A 19,617-nucleotide genomic window follows, 5' to 3' on the forward strand; every position below is an offset into this window, starting at 1 on the left:
TTGAGAATATTCCTCGACTTTTTGTGATTATTTAGGAATTCTAATGAATATTTGAGCCTGCTCGAATAAGGTTTCTTGAAGAATGTTAGAAGTTTTCAGGGCCGGATCTAAGGGGGGGGGGCCGGGCCCCGGGCCGCCACATTTTAAGGGACCCCACAAAAACTTTTTTTGGTTGCTAACATTAGCTTTATTTTTCATATTGTTCAAGTACTGTTGGAAAATAAGGAAAAACATTTTTGGTCACCTCTCAGCAGGGCCTCCACATCCGCTCGGGCCCGGGCCCCCATAATCCTTAATCCGGGCCTGGGAGTTTTCCTCGATTTTACGATAACTGAAAAATTCAGATGAATATTTGAGTTCACTGAGAATGTTTGAGGATTCTTGAAGAGTTTTAGAGTATTCCTAGATATTTTGTGATTATTTAGGAACTCTTATGAATATTTGAGTACACTGAGCTTGCTCGAGGATTCTTGAAGAGTTTTAGAGTATTCCTCGATTTTTTGTGATTATTTAGGAATTCTAATGAATATTTGAGTTCACTGAGCTTGTTCGAGGATTCTTGAAGAGTTTTAGAGTATTCCCCGATATTTTGTGATTATTTCGAAATTCTAATGAATATTTGAGTACACTGAGCTTGCTCGAGAATTCTTGAAGAATTTGAGAATATTCCTCGACTTTTTGTGATTATTTAGGAATACTAATGAATATTTGAGCCTGCTGAGCTTATTCGAGGATTCTTGAAGAATGTTAGGAGTTTTCCTCGATTTTACGATAATTGAAAAATTCAGATGAATATTTGAGTTCACTGTGCTTGCTCGAGGATTCTTGAAGAGTTTTAGAGTATTCCTCGATATTTTGTGATTATTTAGGAATTCTAATGAATATTTGAGCCTGCTGAGCTTGTTCGAGGATTCTTGAAGAATGTTAGGAGTTTTCCTCGATTTTACGACAGCTGAGAAATTCTGATGAATATTTGAGTGCACTGAGCTTGCTCGAGAATTTTTGAAGAGTTTGAGAATATTCCTCGACTTTTTGTGATTATTTAGGAATACTAATGAATATTTGAGCCAAAGGAAATTCCTAAAGGAAATTCCTAAAGGAAATTCCTAAAGGAAACTCCTAAAAAGAAATTCCGAAAGGAAATTCGTAAGGGAAATTCCGAAAGGAAATTCGTGAGGGAAATTCCGAAAGGAAATTCGTAAGGAAAATTCCGAAAGCAAATTCCTTAAAGAAATTCCGAAAGGAAATTCCTAAAGGAAGTTCCGAAAGGAAATTCCTTTAAAAAGTTTCGAAAGGAAATTCCTAAAGGAAATTCCAAAAGAAAATTCCTAAACGAAATTACGAAAGGAAATTCCTAAAGGAAATTCCTAAAGGAAATTCCTAAAGGAAATTCTTAAAGGAAATTCCTAAAGGAAATTCCTAAAGGAAATTCCTTGAGGAAATTTCTAAAGGAAATTCCTAAAGGAAATTCCTAAAGGAAGTTCCGAAAGGAAATTCCTTTAAAAAGTTTCGAAAGGAAATTCCTAAAGGAAATTCCAAAAGAAAATTCCTAAACGAAATTACGAAAGGAAATTCCTAAAGGAAATTCCTAAAGGAAATTCCTAAAGGAAATTCTTAAAGGAAATTCCTAAAGGAAATTCCTAAAGGAAATTCCTTGAGGAAATTTCTAAAGGAAATTCCTAAAGGAAATTCCTAAAGGAAATTCCGAAAGGAAGCTCCTAAGGGAAATTCCGAAAGGAAATTCCTAAAGGAAATCCCGAAAGGAAACTGCTAAAGGAAATTACGAAAGGAAATTCCGAAAGGAAACTCCTAAAGGAAATTCCGAAAGGAAATTCCTAAAGGAAATTCCGAAAGCAAATTCCTAAAGGAAATTCCGAAAGGAAATTCCTTAAGGAAATTCCGAAAGGAAATTCCTAAGGAAATTTCGAAAGGAAATTCCTAAGGAAATTCCTAAAGGAAATTCCTAAAAGAAATCCCTAAAGGAAATTCCGAAAGGAAATTCCTAAAGGATATTCTGAAAGGAAATTCCTAAAGGAAATTCCGAAGGAAATTCCTAAAGGAAATTCCTAAAAGAAATTACTAAAGGAAATTCCTAAAGGACATTCCTAAAGGAAATTCCTAAAGGATATTCCTAAAGGAAATTCCGAAAGAAAATTCCTAAAGGAAATCCCTAAAGAAAATTCCTAAAGTTCGCTCCTAAAGAAAATTCCTAAAGGAAATTCGTAAGGGAAATTCCGAAAGGAAATTCGTAAATAATATTCGCAAAAAAAAATCTTGGAAATAAGTTTCTGAAGGAAATTCCTGAACAAAATCCTTAAAGAAAACTCCCAAAGAAAATTCCTGAAGAAAATTCCTAAAGAAAATTCCTGAAGGAAATTCCTGAAGGAAATTCCTAAAGAAAATACCTAAAGGAAATTTCTAAAGGAAAATCCTAAAGGAAATTTCTAAAGTAAATTCTTAAAGAAAAATCCTAAAGGAAAATCCTAAACGAAAAAACCTAAAGGAAATTCCTAAAGGAAATTCCTAAAGAAAATTCCTGAAGGAAATTCCTAAAGGACATTCCTAAAGAAAATTCCTAAATGACGTTCCTAAAGGAAATTAGTAAGGGAAATTCCGAAAGGAAATCCGTAAAGGAACTTCCGAAAGGAAATTCGTAAGGGAAATTCCGAAAGGAAATTCCTAAAGGGAATTCCGAAAGCAAATTCCTAAAGGATATTCCGAATGGAAATTCCTCTGGAAATTCTGTTGAATATTTGAGTTCAATCAGCTTGCTCGAGGGTTTGTTGAAGTATTTGTTGATTTTTATGATGACCTGGGAATTTTGGTGAATAGTTGAGTTGAATGATTTTACTCGAGGGTTCTTGAAGTATTTTTGAATTTTTGTTGATTTTTATGATGATCTGGAAATTCTGGTGAATATTTGAGTTGAATGAGCTTGCCCGAGGGTTTGTTGAAGTATTTGTGAATTTTCATTGATTTTTATGATGACCTGGGATTTCTGGTGAATATTTAAGTTCAATGAGCTTGATCGAGAGTTTGTTGAAGTTTTTGTAAATATTTGTTGATTTTTATGATGACCTGGGAATTCTGGTGAATATTTGAGTTCAATCATCTTGCTCGAGGGATCTTGAAGTATTTGTGAATATTTGTTGATTTTTATGATGGCCTGAGAATTCTGGTGAATATTTGAGTTCAATGAGCTTGCCCGAGGGTTTGTTGAAGTATTTGTGAATTTTTATTGATTTTTTTGATGACCTGGGATTTCTGGTGAATATTTGAGTTCAATCATCTTGCTCGAGGGTTTGTTGAAGTATTTGTAAATATTTGTTGATTTTTATGATGACCTGGGAATTCTGGTGAATATCTTGCTCGAGGGTTCTTGAAGAATTTGTGAATATTTGTTGATTTTTATGACCTGGGGAATTCTGGTGAATATTTGAGTTCAATGAGCTTGCTCGAGGGTTTGTTCAAGTATTTGGGAATATTTGTTGATTTTTATGATGACCTGGGAATTCTGGGAATACTCTAAAACTCTTCAAGAATCCTAGAGCAAGCTCAGTGTACTCAAATATTCATCTGAATTTTTCAATTATCGTAAAATCGAGGAAAACTCCTAACATTCTTCAGGAATCCTCGAATAAGCTCAGCAGGCTCAAATATTCATTAGTATTCCTAAATAATCACAAAAAGTCGAGGAATATTCTCAAATTCTTCAAGAATTCTCGAGCAAGCTCAGTGTACTCAAATATTCATTAGAATTTCTAAATAATCACAAAATATCGGGGAATACTCTAAAACTCTTCAAGAATCCTCGAACAATCTCAGTGAACTCATATATTCATTAGAGTTCCTAAATAATCACAAAATATCGAGGAATACTCTAAAACTCTTCAAGAATCCTCGAGCAAGCTCAGTGAACTCAAATATTCATCTGAATTTCTCAGCTGTCAGGAATTTCCTTTCGGAATTTCCTTTAGGAATTTCCTTTCGGAATTTCCTGTAGGAATTTCCTTTCGGAATTTCCTTTAGGAATTTCCTTTCGGAATTTCCTTTAGGAATTTCCTTTCTGAACTTCCTTTAGGAATTTCCTTTTGGAATTTCCTTTAGGAATTTTCTTTCGGAATTACCTACAGGAATTTCTTTTCGGAATTTTCTTTAGGAATTTCCTTTAGGAATTTCCTTTCGGAATTTTCCTTACGAATTTCCTTTCGGAAATTCCCTTACGAATTTCCTTTCGGAATTTCCCTTACGAATTTCCTTTAGGAATTTCCTTTAGGAACGTCCTTTAGGAATTTTCTATAGGAATGTCCTTTAGGAATTTCAATGTTACCCCGGATTACGGTAGTACGAATTTTTCGGTCAACTATGCTCATGCTAATCTGATTTTTTTCTGACTATAGATCACTCAGGATTTCCTTAAAAATATTTCAGTAGGCCATCAATTCCAAGAGAAATTGCGCATTTTTGAAAAATCTGAACCTAATTCCGTTGCCGTAACGATATGGTAGGCTGATTTTGAAGAAGCTGTTACATAATTGCCACTTACCTTTAAATTTCCAAAGAACACAATTTTAGGGATCTTCGCATATTGGATGATTGTGATAGGGATTTCTAAGCTTTTTTTTTTCATGCGCACGCATGCCAATTTTATATTTGCTTTCAAGGGCGTAGCCAGCTTTTTGGCCAGGGGGAGGCGAGCACCCTTACACTGAAAACCAAATTACAGTAACAAGGAGTTCAAATACTTCATCATTAAAAAATAAATAAAAGTGAAGTATGAAATATGGGTGATTAACAGGAATGGTTCAATGGAAGAATCATATATGATTATAATCTTGAGGAATTCCTCATATTGCTTCAGGAATTTCTTAACAAATGCCATCATGAATTTGAATTTTTCCAACAGTTTTTCCAGAAATTTCTCTGTTATTTTTCCAGGTTATTTTAATGTAGATATTCCAGCAGAAATTACCTTCGGAAAACTTGTAGTAATTCCGTTGGCAATATCTTCAGAAATTTTTATCAATAATTCCTCCAGAAGTTTTATTACGAATTTCACCATGCATTCTTTTGAAAATATCTCCAGTAATTCTTTACAAATATCATTCTTAATTCCACCAGAAATCCGTTTGAGAAGCTCCAGAAAATACTTTAAGAATTTCTCCGGGAATTCTTTCAAAAAATCCAATTAAACTAAGATTCCTTTCCTTGAGGAATACCCTTAGAATTTTTTGGAGAAATTTCTTCGAAAAATCCTTTAATGAATTCCTTAGAAATTACCGGAAAAAAATCTTTGAAAATTTCTAAAGGAATACCTTCGGAAATTCCTGGAGGAATATCTTTGGAAGTTTTTCGGAAATTCGGAAATTTTTAAAGGAATCAATTAAAGAATAATTTCAGGAATTTATTTTAAAAATCCTTGAATAATTCCACCGGAAATTCCTTGACAAATTCTTCAGAAAGTTCTTGGGGAATTCCTTCATTTCTAAAGCTCCTTGAGAAATTCCATAAAACATTCCATCGAGAGTTCTTCTACGATTTCCTTTAGAACATTCTTCGGGAATTCCTTGAGGAATTTCTTTGAAATAGATATAAAATATTCCTTGAGGAACTTCTTCGGAGTTTTCGTGAGAAATTCTTCCGAAAATTCCTTGAGGAATACCTTCAAAAATTCTTGGAGGAATTCATCCGGAAATTTCAGTGAGAATTCCTTCCCAAATTCCTGAAGCAATTCTTTCCACTAAAAGTCTCATGAGATATCCCTTCTGAAATTCCATAACTTGTTCCATAAGGAATTTCTTTAACATTATTTCAAAACTTCCTTGAAAAAATATTTCGGAAATTTCTGAAGAAATGCTTTTTGTGATTTTTTATTTCCTAGGGGAACTCATTCGGAAATTCTTTGAAGAAGTCCTTTGAAAATGCCTTGATAAGGAAAATTCGGAAATTGTTAAAGGAGTTTGCTTGGAAATTTTTTTGACATATGTCTGAAATGTCTTATGGAATACCTTCGGAAATTTCGTGAGAAATTGTTTGATAAGTTCGTTGAGGATTTTTTTTGTTTTTTTTATAAATCTTTACGAAATTCCTCAAGTAATTCCAGCGAAAGATCCTTGAGAAGTTTCTTCGGAAATTCCTCAAGAAATTCCTTCAAAAATGTATTGCGGAACTCCTACGAAAACTTGAGAAACTTCTTCAAACATTCCTTCAGAAACACGTTTGGGGATTATGTGAGAAAATCCTAAGGAAATTTTTTGAGGACAACCGTCAAAAATTTTTGAAGGAATTCATTCGGAAATTTTTGGAGGTATTTCAAGGCAAATCGATAAGAAATTTCTTTGGAAATTCCGGGAGGGATTTCTTTGGAAATTCGTAGAGGGATTCCTTCGGAAATTCAGGAGGAAATCCTTTGAAAATTCCAGGAGAAATTCCTTTGAAAATTCCTGGAGGAATTCCTACGGAAATTCCTGGACAAACTCCTCCGGAAACTCATGGAGGAATTCTTCTGGAAAATTCTGGAGGAATTTCCTCGGAAATTCTTGGAGGAATTCCTTCGAGAATTCGTGGAGGATTTCCTGCGAGAATTCCTGGAGGAATTTCTTCGGAAATTACTGGATGATTCCTTCGGAAATACCTGGATAAATTTCATCCTGAAATTTCTGGAGGAATTCCTTCGGAAATTAATGGAGGAATTCCTTTAGAAAATCCTTGAACGATTCCTTCGCAAAAGTCATGGAGGAATTCCTTCTGAAATTTATGAAGGAACTCCTTCGGAAATTCGTGATGGAATTCCTGGAGAAAGTCTTTCGAAAATTCCTGGTGGAATTCCTTCGGATATTCATGAAAGAATTCCTTCGGAAATTCCGGCAGGAAATCCTTTGAAAATTCCAGGTGAAATTCCTTTGAAAATCCCTGGAGCAATTCCATCAGAAATTACTGCAGGAATCCTCTCGGAAATTCCAGGAGGAATTCCTTCGGAAAATGCTGGAAGATTTCCTTCGGAAATTCCTGAAGGAATTCCTTCGGAAATTCCTGAAGGAATTCCTTCGGAAATTTATGAAGGAATTCCTTCGGAAATTCCAGGAGGAGCTCCTTCGGAAATTGCAGAAGGAATTTCTTTGAAAATTCCTGGAGGATCTCCTTCGGAAATTCCTGGAGAATTTCCTCCAGAAATTTCTGAAGAAACTCATCAGGAAATTCATGGAGGAATTTTTCAGGAAATTCCTGGAGGAATTCCTTTGAAAATTCGTGGAGGAATTTCTTCAGAAATTCGTAAATGAATTCTTTCGGAAAATTTCTGGAGCAATTCCTTCGGAAATTCATGGAGGAACTCCTTTGGAAAATGCTATAGGATGTCCTTCGCAAAATTCCTGGAGGAATTCCTTCAGAAATTCGTGGAGGGATTCCGTCGGAAAATTTCTGGAGGAATTCCTTTGGAAATTCATGTAGGAATTCCTTCGGACATTCATGGAGGAATTCCTTCGGAAGTTCCAGAGGATAAAATCTTTAAAAATTCCAAGAGGAATTTCTTGGAAAAATCCCTGAAAGAATTTCTTCGGAAATTCTTGGAGGAATTCTTCCGGAAATTCCTCGAGGAATTTCTTCGGAAATTCGTAGAGGAATTCCGTCGGAAAATTTCTGGAGGAATTCCTTCGGAAATTAATGGAGGCATTCCTTCGGAAAATCCTTTTGAAATTCCTTGGCAAAATTCCTGGAGGAATTTGTTCGGCAATTCATGGAGGAATTCCTTCGAAAATTCATGAAGGGATTTCTTCGGACATTCATGAAGGAATTCTTTCGGAAATTCCACGAGGAAATCCTTTGAAAATCCCAAGAGGAATTCCCTTGAAAATTCTTGGAAGAATTCCTTCGGAAATTCCTGGAGGAATTCCTCCGGAAATTCCTAGAGCAATTCCTTCAGAAACTTGTGGAGGATTTTTTTCCGAAATTTCCTGGAGGAATTTCTCCGGAAGTTCCTGGAGGATTTCCCTCGGAAATTCCTTGAGGAATTTCCACGGAAATTCATGGAGGAATTCTCTCGGAAATACATGGAGGAATTCATTCAGAAAATCCTTCGCAGAATTCCTGGTGGAATTACATCGGAAATTCATGGAGAAATTCCTTTGGAAAATTCCAAAGGAATTTCTCCAGGAATTTCCGACAGAATTTCTCCTGTAATGTCTGAAGGAATTCTTCCTGGAATTTCAAAAAAAAAATCCTTCCGGAATTTCCAAAAGAGTTTCTCCAGGAATTTCCGAAAGAATTTCCAAAGGAATTCCTCCAGGAATTTCCAATGGAATTCCTCCGGGATTTAAAAAAAATCCTCCAAGAATTTCCGAAGGAATTCCTCCAGGAGTTTCCGAAATAATTGATCCACGAATTTCAGAAGGAATCCATCCAAGAGATTCCGGAGGGATTTCTCCTGGAAATTCCGAAGAAATTCCCCTAAGAATTTCAGAAAGAATTCCTGCAGGAATTTCCAAAGGAATTCCTCCATGAATCTTCAAACGAATTCGTCCAGCAGTTTCCGAAGGAATGCCTCCCGGAATTTCCGAAAGAATTCCTCCAGGAATTTTTGAAGGAATTCCTAAAGGAATTCGTAACGGAATTCCTCCATGAATTTTCGAGGGAATTCCTCTTGGAATTTCCAAAAATAAAATCCAAAAAGACTTTACGAAAGAACACCTCCTGGAATTTCCAAAGGAAATCGTCCAGTAATTTCCGAAAGAATTCCTCCAGGAATCATAAAAAGCATTCCTCTAAGAAGTTTAGAATGATTTTTTTCCAGGAATGTCCTAAGGAATTCATCCAAGGATTTTCTCAGGAATTTCTCTACAGATTTCTGAAAGAATTCCTCCAGAAATTTCCGGAGGAATTCATCCAAGATTTTTCGAGGGAACTCCCCAAGGAACTTCCGAAGGTATTCCTGCAGAAATTTCCGAAGGAATTCCTTCAGGAATTTCCAAACGAATTCCTTCAGGAATTTCCGAAGGAATTCTTCCAGGAATTTGCGAAGGGATTCCTACAAGAATTTTGGAAGGAATTCCTTCTGGAATTTTTTAAGGAATTCCTCCAGGATTTTTTGAAGGAATTGCTTCAGGAATTTCCGAAGCAATTCCTCCCGGAATTTCCGAAAGAATTCATCCAGGAATCTCCACAGGAATTCGTCCACCAATTTCCGAAGGAATTCCTCCCGGAATTTCTGAAAGAATTCCTCCAGAACTTTCTGAAAGTATTCATCCATGGGCTTCGTGGCCGTGCGGTTAGCGGCGTCAGTTGTCTAGGCGTTTCGTAAGCCTCGGAGTGCGGGTTCGATTCCCGCTCCAGTCGGGGAAAACTTTTCGTCAAACGGAAAATTCTCCATTGGGCCACTGGGTGTTAAGTGTGTTGTTCGTTGTCTCGTGTATGTAATATTCAGTCTGTGCAGCCTCTGGCTGAAGACGGTGTAGTTTTTTTTTATTCTTAATCACTTAACCTAATTTATAGCTCTTTTGTCCACTGGGGCACTACGTGAGCAATTTCAATTGACAGCTGTACATTTTGTACAGCGCCTAGATTCTATTCTACTTTATCGAACTGGTTGCCTTTCTGCTGCTTTCACTTTTTCTACTTTATACCTAGTAGAATGATGAGCACAAGGATAATGATGGATGGCCGTTGTTCCTTTCCAGTCCGATTGGGGGTCCATTATGAGTAGCAGTTCGCCGATGTCCAGGTATCCGGGTCCGTTTGAGCCATGGGGCTCAGAAGAGGGTCAGTGTCAGTTGCTCTCGGGGGAAAAGCAACTGACGAAAAATTGCAAGTGCCGGGGCTGGGAATCAAACCCATGACCATCCGCATATGAAGCGAACGTGTGACCAACTACGCCACGGGCCCCGGCTCGGAGACGGTGTAGTGTCTTTATAAGATTTTTCGAAGGACCTCGCCAAGGAATTTTCGATGGAATTCCTCCAGTAATTTCCGAACGAAGTCCTTCAGGAATTTCCGATGGAATTTCTCCAGAAGTTTCCAAAGGAATTCTTCCAGGATTTGCGAAGGGATTCCTCTAAAAATTATGGATGGCATTCCTCAAGAAATTTCCAATGGAATTCGTCCAGCATTTCCGATGGAATTCCTTCAGGAATTTCCGGAAGAATTCATCTAGGAATTCCTAAAGGAATTTCTCCTGGAATTTCTGAATGAATTCCTCCGGGAATCTCCAAAGGAATTCGTCCAGCAATTTATGAAGGAATTCCTCCCGAAATTTCTGAAAGAATTCCTTCGGAGTTTCCTGGAATCTCCGAAGGAATTCCTCCAGGAATTCCGCTAGGAATTTCCGAAGGAATTCCTGCAAGAATTTCCAAAAATAATCCAAAAAATATTTCCGAAAAAAATCCTCCACGACTTTCCGAAGGAATTCCTCCGGGAATTTTCAATGACATTCGTCCAGCAATTTCCGAAGGAATTCTTCCAGGAATTTCCAAAAGCATTCCTCCAGGAAGTTTGGAATTATTTTGTTCATGAATTTCGTAAGGAATTCACCTAAGGATTTCCTCACGAATTTCTCTATGGATTTCTGAAAGAATTCCTCCAGGAATCTCCGAAGGTATTCATCCAAGATTTTCCCAAGGAACTGCCCAAGGAATTTCCGAAGGAACCCTTCAGGAATTTCCGAAGGAATTTCTTCAGGAATTTGCGAAGGGATTCCTCCAGGAATTTTGGATGGAATTCCTTCATGAATTTCCAAAGGAATTCCTCCAGGTATTTCCGAAGGAATACCCTCAGGAATTTTCGAAGATATTCCTCCAAGAATTTCCGAAGGAATTCCTGCATACATTAAAAAAATACAAGGATGCAGGCGAATTTAATTTTTACTAGTCAAAAACAGCTCTGATCATCTAAGTTTTTCGGTTAAGTTAGAATATAGTTGCTCGGTCCCCCCCGGGTGCGCCCTTGTTTGCTTTCGTGGATTGATATTTTTTTGAACAATATTGCTTACAAAATAGTTGTCAATGAATGAAACAAGGCCAGGTCTTATTTTTTTTTTGGAAAAAAAAATCTTTTTCAAGCTCGTGCATACCTGTGCTTTCGTTTTTGCTATCATTAAATCTCTCTAAAATGAGTTATAGTTTTATAGGGTATAAATTATTCAAATGAACTCGGATCAATTTGCGGTTTTCGGCAATGTTGTTGAAGATAGATTTTCCGATAAAGATGGAAAATTTGGTGATGATTGAACATATACATCGCTACCTAGACTAAAAAACTGAAAACATGTGGTTTCTCCGTATAACTGGATGGATTTTCCCATACAAACTTCCAGCCCGTTGAGCGCCCCTCTAGACTTGTAGACTTGTCCGATTTCGCTCAAAATTTAACAGTAGTTTCTGAGAGTCAACAATAAAATATTTTTGGGGTAAGACTTAAGATTTTAATAGTTTTATGTTTTCCGTATATACATATACATCGCGTTGGTTTTGGAAATGTACGGCGGAAATAGGAGTCATATGACAAAATGGCATGATACCCTATATGTTGAACAATCCCGACAGATGTTTCACAATCTTTTTTATTTCTATATAATACTGAAAGTCAAATCGGACAGAATATATTCAATAAATAATCTTCCTCGGTATTTATTCTGTATAAAAATTAAAAAAAAAATTGTTCAATGAACATTATTAAGATTCTTTCAAGTTTTCCTGCTAGAGTAAGTAATTCAGGCTCCTCTTGAGTTTCTCAAAATATTAAGTCAGTAATTCTGACATGTTTTTTTAAGGAATTTTGTCAACAACTCTGCTCTTAGTGTTGTATAAAAAAATCATTTGGGAGTAACGTATGAGGAGTATTTTAATTTATCCTTCCCAAATTATGCCACACGACGGCTGGTCGCGACGATTATGGTCTAACAAATCAGCAAAACTTACAATATACCTTTATAGCACATCACCATCACATGTTCCGGTTTGAAAACTTACTTCGCTATTTCTTCAACATTTTGTGTAGAAAATGTGACACAACGGAAAAAACGTTAAAATATGCGATATTGACCAATACAAATTATCCCCTAGTTCTAGCATCTTTATTACATCCGCGAACTATGCATTTGTTCCATGTGAGCATAGCGACAAATCTTTTATATTATTTTACCGTTTCATGTTCTTTCCCATCATCCGCACGGGTGCCCACCGCAGGCCAGCCAAGAAACCGTTAGCTGCTGTTCGATCGCGGTGGCGCGCAATAATTTTGGAAATGTTTTCATACAAATGCCTCTCAATGTAGATTTTTGTATGAAACCCCCTGATATTTATATACCATTCGACTCGTTATTAGTTTCTGAGCAAAATGACCGTACATAGTTATATGATAAAACACATTTTTACGGGAGAAATCGTTGTGCAAACACAAAAATTTGCGGCATGGGAGCGGTTTTCCTACCAAAAATTTTGGTGTTCTCGAGAGTCCAACTTTTTCAAATTTTGAGTAAAATCAAATATTTTTTTATGAAAATGAAGCCCAACATCTCAGCTACAGCGTGATTTGTTTTATATTTCGATATCACTTTTCGTTAATTTTTAAAACATCGAAACGTGCGCCGAAGTCGGGTTTTACCGGCCCGCCCGGTAAGCTTCCCCTTAAGTACCAAGCAGCACTCATAAACCAGCGACGGTTTTGATTTGGACTGGAGCTGCGCCACGGCGACAACTATATAGGTACAGACGAACGGACGGACGACGGGATAATCAACTCGCGCCTACGTTGGCGAATTAGTTTATCTTCTCGTTCTCTCCAGTTTTTTTTCGCGTAGTTTTCAGTTGAATGCGTGGTCAAGCTTGTAGATCCAGTTCAGTGACACGCGGTGACAAGAATACGGGAACAGTTTTATCACCTCGGTATTGCGCCTGAGCTGCGAAAGCGGTTGAAATTACTTGGATTTTCTGAAATTACATAGATGTGATATTGAGCTAGTTTACTGTCATTCGACCAGGAACAGAAATCCCCCAGGTGAAACGATTTTTATCCAATATGTTTGAATTGATTGGTTTTTTCTAACACTTTTTATACTTTCAATAACACACTTCAGTGTCGAAGACGATAAACTTCGGGGCAGCAGGGACGGTTGTCCAGAGTCTTGAAGGGTGATGACGACTACCGGTCTAATCAACGTTTTGTAGATAGTTAACTTCGTGTGACGGCGAACTTTGTTCGATCGTAGAGTTCGGCGGAGTCAAAAGTAAGCTCGATTTCCTGCCACAATGCGTCTCTGAGCCCAAGTGCACGAGTTCTTCAACCGCCTCGATTTCATCACCGTCGATAGAATTTCGGGGTGGCGGGCGCCCTTTGCCCTGGAGCCCTTTGCCATCATGTACTTTGTCTTCGAAACATTCATGACTAATCCGATTCGCTTGACTTCATTATTCAGTCGGATGTACGTTTCGGCCATCGTCTCAAATTTGCGAGCTATCATATCAATATCATCAGCGAAAATAAGCAGCTGAACGGATTTCATGAAAATCGTTCCACTCGTGTTTATGCTATCCTTACAGCCTCTACTAAAGCAATGTTAAACTACAGCAAGCACGAAAGACCATCACCTTGCCGTAACCCTCTGCGAGATTCGAAGGGACTCGAGAGTGTCCCTGATACTCGAACTACGTACATCACTCGATCCATCGTTGCCTTGAAATCGTATCATTTTATCCGGGAATCCTTTTTTGGTGCATAATCTGCCATAGCTGGTCTCGATCGATCGATCGATACGGCGATTTAAAATCGATGTGTGGGCACGTTGTATTCGCGGCATTCCTGCAACACCTGGCGGATGGCGAGCATCTGGTTCGTTGTAGCGCGACGCACCAGCAAGAAGCGCAAGAAGCGGGTTGATAAGGTCTCCGACAAGGAGAAGTGAGGAGATAGGCGTTGGGAGTTGCGTATGCAGCTCAAGCGTGGGTGCTCCAGTCCACTTCCCGGCAAGCCAGCCGGTGGAGGTTTTGGACGGAACGTGGTTGTTGAGGGCCGTCAACCAAGAATCCAAAGGACGGTCCGCAATAGAGGTAGCTGAGCAGCAGCTTGGCAAAATCATCGACTTTGCGTCCACTAAGTCAAACATAAGCCTAAAACATAAGGACCTAAAAACGGCCTTGCTTCGACTTAGGGTGTCGATCGATGATGCCAAGCAGGAGCACGCGGCACTCGCGTTGCTGACTGCTGCAACAGCGGAGCCTGCAATTGAGAAAGTGCCGAAGTTTACCCAAACGGAGGCCTTCTCCTTCGCAGGAAGTCCAAATAAGGCAGAAACGACTGCTCGCGACAAACGGGGCAAGCAATCGCAGAAGCGGGCGAAGCAACCGTTAGGCGAGGAGCTGTCTGGCGGTGCCCGCAAGGCCAGGCGAATCATTACCCCGAAAGTCGGTAATAATGCCGGAAGGTCGGACCCCAGCCAGGGTTCCCGGAAAGCTGGGAAGGGTGGGGCTGAAAAGGCTGGCCCGTCCCGGAACGATGGGAACAAGGGGTTGTAACCGCTGGTGGGCCCTCAACAGCCACAGAGCGGGGCGATCCAAGGGGGGACCAAGACGTACTCGTACGGGCGAGATGATCCTGGAGCTGAAGCGCCAGAAGGAGCACAAGGGCGCCGCCTATAAGAGGCTGGCAGAAGAGGTCTTTGGTGAGGGTGTGCAGGTGAGGGCTCTGACACATGAGGCGACTCTGAAGGTCAAGGACATTGATGAGATCACCGAAGTGGAAGAGCTCGTCACGGCACTGCGGCAACAGTGCGATGTACAGGTGGCTGCCGCAGCCGTTAAGCTACGGAAAGGGCCAGCAGGGACACAGATAGCTTTGGTTCAGCTACCTGTGGCGGACGTTAAAAAGTCCATTAAAGTAGGGAGCATAAAGGTGGGCTGGTGTGTATGTCACTTGACATTCCACGAGCCACCAGAGGTTTGCTTCAGGTGTCTGGAACCAGGACACAAGCAGAGTTGATGTACACGTCCTGTAGTCCCATGTACGGGAGCCACATTACAAGCGAGCTCCCAGGAGCACAGTACATTTTGAGACTGAAAATTGTGCGCCTCATTTTTCTCAAGATGTGTCTCATGAGCTTCGTCTCATGAGCTGATTAAATTAGAAAATTTCACGACAAAAACTTCCTAAACGAACGAGAATTGAAACCTTAACCTTTGCATTGAGAGTCCCTAGTCGTATCGCATAGACCAACCAGACACTTGTGCTGTGTGTTGAAAAAAGTTGTTGAGGTTCTTCGTTACTGTAACCTGTCATCTAGGTTCCAATATTGTAAATAATTAAACTGTAAATATTTTGTAAATAGTTGTTTCTTTTTGTTAATAGAAAATGAATTCGCGGTTATTTAAAATAGAATATTAAATTAAATAAAAATAGATTGAATAATTTAGTTATAAAATTCCTATTTCTTTTTCCCACTCCTTTTCCCTTGGTGTCAGATGTCCTTTACAACCCTATTATATTTTGAATTCAAAATCATTCCACTCCATGCAATACCCCCTGACACCAAACGACCATCTTTCAACGGCTGATCTAGTTGTTAAACTGCCCGTTGATGTGGAGGCTGATTTCAACCACGAACATCAGCTGCAATAAAACCCGCCTGAGATTTGGTTCAGGTCTCTTTTTGGTAACAGATTTTGCCAAAGTATATAGTAGTCCGCGTTTTATAATCTCCTTCCCACTCCAGTAACAGAATTGCCAAGTGTCCGCGCAAGTGATCGACCGACCCAGAAGTTTCCGTGTGCGAGCGTGATTCCCGTCAGTGAAGTGAGTTTTTCGATTCTGACGACTGTGCCACGTGGGTGATAGTCGACCGGACCGAGGGAGTGCAGACTACTATTCGGCGAAGAAGGCATCGATCGAGCGTCCCGACGACAACCTGGCGGACGTCTCGGCGGAAGCTGGTGAGCCAACCGTGATTGGACGAAACAAGTGCGCGCCAACCCGAGCCCACCACGAGCGTCGAAGCCCGGCGTCTAACCATCCCCGAGCTGGTACGGTACCCGAGCAAAAAGGTGTGTCATTTTCAATTTTCCTTTCTCCATAAATCTCCGTGAATAAACCTAAATTATTGAATTGCTTTGAATTAAATTAAATGTTTGAATTAGTGTAAATTAAAGTTCTTTTTTTTAACCACGTAATCCCTTTTCGCCATCTGCAAATTGTTTTCCGCCTGGTGCCATAAAGGTGGGAAGTAGTCTACCACCACACTAACGACCCTGAGATCCAGGTCACCACAAGAGGTCTTGAGTGCCCACCCCGGAAGCAGCCGTCGGCTAAAGACCAGCCGCTTGGGGCTTTGGCAGGTTCCCGTCTGGGGCCGAGCAGGAAAAAGACCTGGATCAAAGAGAATCGTATCATTACCAAGAAGTTGTTTTTCACCTTAGATACCAACAGCTCACGCAGCGCATGAGACGAGCTCCCCGGGAGCCATGTGCCTAGCTCGCACCCACCAGATTTTCGTGAGCCTTCTAGCAGCGCAGCACACTGCGATTTTTAAGAGCTGGGAGACAATTTGGTGGGAGGCTCGCTGTCATATTTATGTACACATGAGCAATGGTAAACACTTAACACAAGTCGTGGGACTGCAAAAGCCCCGACAGGCGCAAACTGTGCAGGCGATGTGGCGCTGAAGGTCATACGGCCCAAAGCTGCACGAGTCCGCCCATCTGCATGATCTGTACCGGGAAATCCTCGAACAACAGACATCCGGGCTAGGCGGAGAATGCAGCGAGCACGATCAGAGAAAGAGCGAAACGAACGGCGGGTGATGTTCGACGCTGCAAAAGCCGTGCTTAAGACCGAGATAAGAGCAAGCAAAAAGGCCTGCTTTTAGGGTCTCTGTCAGAGTGCCAATACGAACCCGTGGGATGACGCCTACAGGATCGTTATGGCCAAGACCAGAGGTGTGATGGCTGCTACAGAGCAATCTCCAGAGATGTTGGAGGGGATCATTGGAGGACTTTTTCCGCGTCATGATCCTAGTCCTTGGCCTCCTTTCGTAGGACAGCCGGGGACTGGGGTTGGCGATGAGGAGAGGGTCACCGATGTGGAACTTGCGGGGATAGCTAAGTCCCTTAGCGTAGGTAAGGCCCCAGGTCCGGACGGAGCTCCGAACCTGGCCTTAAAAGTAGCTATTGCAGAGGCTCCCGAGATGTTCAGGTCTGCTATGCAGAAATGCCTGGACGAGGAAGTTTTCCCAGAAGCTTGGAAGAGGCAGAGCCTGGTACTATTGCCAAAGGCGGGGAAACCACCCGGAGACCCGTCGGCATATAGACCAATATGCTTGATAGACACGGCGGTGAAGGTGCTCGAAAAGATCATCCTCAATAGAATGTTGAGGTTCACTGAGGGCGAAAATGGTCTTTCGAGCAACCAGTACGGCTTCCGGAAGGGGAGGTCCACCGTAGACACTATCTTGTCGGTTACAAAAACCGCCGAGAAAGCACTCGAGCCTAAGAGGAGGGGAATTCGCTACTGCGCGGTAGTGACTTTGGATGTAAGGAATGCGTTTAATAGCGCCAGCTGGTCTGCTATTGTTGATGGCTCTTGCGTCTGGGGATACCGGAGTACTTGTACATAATTCTCGAAAGCTACTTTCAGAATCGCGTGCTAGTTTACGACACGGAGGTGGGTCGGAAGTGCTGGGTCCGGTGTTATGGAAGAATGTCATGTACGACGAGGTGTTGAGGTTAGAGTACCCAGTGGGAGTGGAGATTGTCGGATTTGCCGACGACATTACGCTCGAAGTCTACGGTGAAACGATCGAGGAGGTGAAGTTGACTTCCGACCACTCGATCAAGGTTGTGGAGGCGTGAATGCGGTCCAGGAAACTGGAGCGTCACCACAAGACAGAGGTGACGGTTGTTAACAACCGGAAGTCGGAGCAGCAGACGGAGATCAGTGTAGGAGAGTGCACTGTCCTGTCAAAGCGCTCCGTCAAACACTTGGGTGTGATGATCGACGATAAGCTTACCTTTGGTAGCCACGTCGATTTATGCCTGTAAAAGAGCCTCCACAGCTATTGCGGCACTGTCCCGGTTGATGTCCAATAGCTCTGCGGTGTACGACAGCATCTCTACATCGTTTAGAGTAAACTACGGAACACGTTTTGTTCTTGTGGCCGCGTTTTCGCACAATGCGTGACCGCATGCTTGCCACATGCGGGGAGGACACAACTGCGGACAATCTTGTCCACCAGAGGATGTGTAGGGATGAGTTTGGCTGGAATTCCGTTTCAACGGCTGTCACTCACATCGTGTGGGAGCTTCAGAGGAGGTGGCGCGTGGACTCGGAAATGGCTAGTTCGGATGCGGTACAAGAGGTGGTCCAGGGGTTCGGAGTCGGCTTCGTAGGTCATACCGGTGCCCTGCGGTCGAAATCCCTTACAGCGATTAAGTGGCCGTGGAGAGGAAGTCCTGGTAGTGTTGATGTAGTGGCGTCGGTCTACTGGGTTGGTGCCGAGCCGGCGATTGGAAAGGGGTTCCCTGTAGGGGCCGGAGCAAATGGAGGCTGTCAACAACTTCTTCTGGTGTACCTGATTGGGCCTGGAGGGTAGTGATACCCTTGCCCTCAGCAGGTCAGATCTGGTTGCACGTAGACATCAGTTCTTGATGTCTGCAAAACACTTGGACGCGTGCGTGGGGTTGACCCTGCCCGCCTTCCGAAGACAAAGGGACTGGTGAGGACCACTCGGGACACTGGCTAAGCGCCGGCATGCTACCGTGATCGACTCTCCGAAGCGAGTCATCGATGTTCGTTGCTGCAGGCTACGCAGCTAACCTTGAGGGTGTGATGTGCACTAGCCCCTCTCTGAAGCAATGCCTTCTCGGTGGTTCCGGAGAGACGAAGGGTTTGGCGACCATAGGAATGCTGTTTAGTGGATCAAGGAGAGAGTAGTCCTGGCCTTTACTTAAACCCCACACGACCCGGACTTCCTGGTCGGGTGTCTGTTGAGCAGATTTTCCCCCTATGGCTAAGAAGGCAAATAAAAAAGAAGACAAAAAGCTAAGCAAGGCAAATATTTTGATCTTTTTTTATATCTCAAAAATCTAGGACGAACCGCGACAGTCAAAATGCACAACGCGCAAAAATTCGCTTAAATTCCTCGAATACCATCATCTCAGTCATTCCATTTAATGCGCAATGCGCTTTCACTTTGCCGTCTTTAGCAGCAGCCAGTTACGCTTAACAAAAAAATAACGAAATAAGTGCGCATCAGCAGCAGCCGAAGCAGCGTAGGTACCTACCTTCCTCGCAACATCGACTTTTGGACGATAATATACCAGCCTGGATGAAGTCATCCGTGTCAGTCACCGCGACCGACCGACCACACATCACCGTAAATGGAGGTTGCAAATTCATCACGAAAAAAAAGACACCAACTGCGTAAATACCGAAGAAAGGCAACAACGTTCGTACGTACGGGTATTCACTGACCTGGTGCATTTGGTGTCGAAATGATGCAAGTGTGCTTGGTGTTGTGAAATTACCGAGCAAAAACAGTGTCCATCTCCTTACATTTGAATATATTCATTGATGGGTTATTATCGATTTTTTTTAGTGAAACAGAAAAAAAAACGATGAGAAAAATTGTACTGTGTGAGAAAATTA

General features: G+C 41.2%; 1 protein-coding gene across 1 annotated transcript in view; it reads right to left on the reverse strand.

Moving 5' to 3' along the window:
* The window catches only part of LOC134287812 (ribonuclease Oy-like), a 47,549-nt gene extending 28,139 nt beyond the window's left edge, over positions 1–19,410 (reverse strand). Inside the window, exon 1 of the mRNA XM_062850804.1 lies at positions 19,254–19,410. Coding sequence (XP_062706788.1) covers positions 19,254–19,267 — 14 coding nt within the window. The 5' untranslated portion in view covers positions 19,268–19,410. The remainder of the gene's footprint in view (positions 1–19,253) is intronic.
* Positions 19,411–19,617: the final 207 nt, after the last annotated feature.

Source organism: Aedes albopictus, chromosome 2 (genome assembly GCF_035046485.1).
Source record: "Aedes albopictus strain Foshan chromosome 2, AalbF5, whole genome shotgun sequence".
Classification (NCBI taxonomy): domain Eukaryota; kingdom Metazoa; phylum Arthropoda; class Insecta; order Diptera; family Culicidae; genus Aedes; species Aedes albopictus.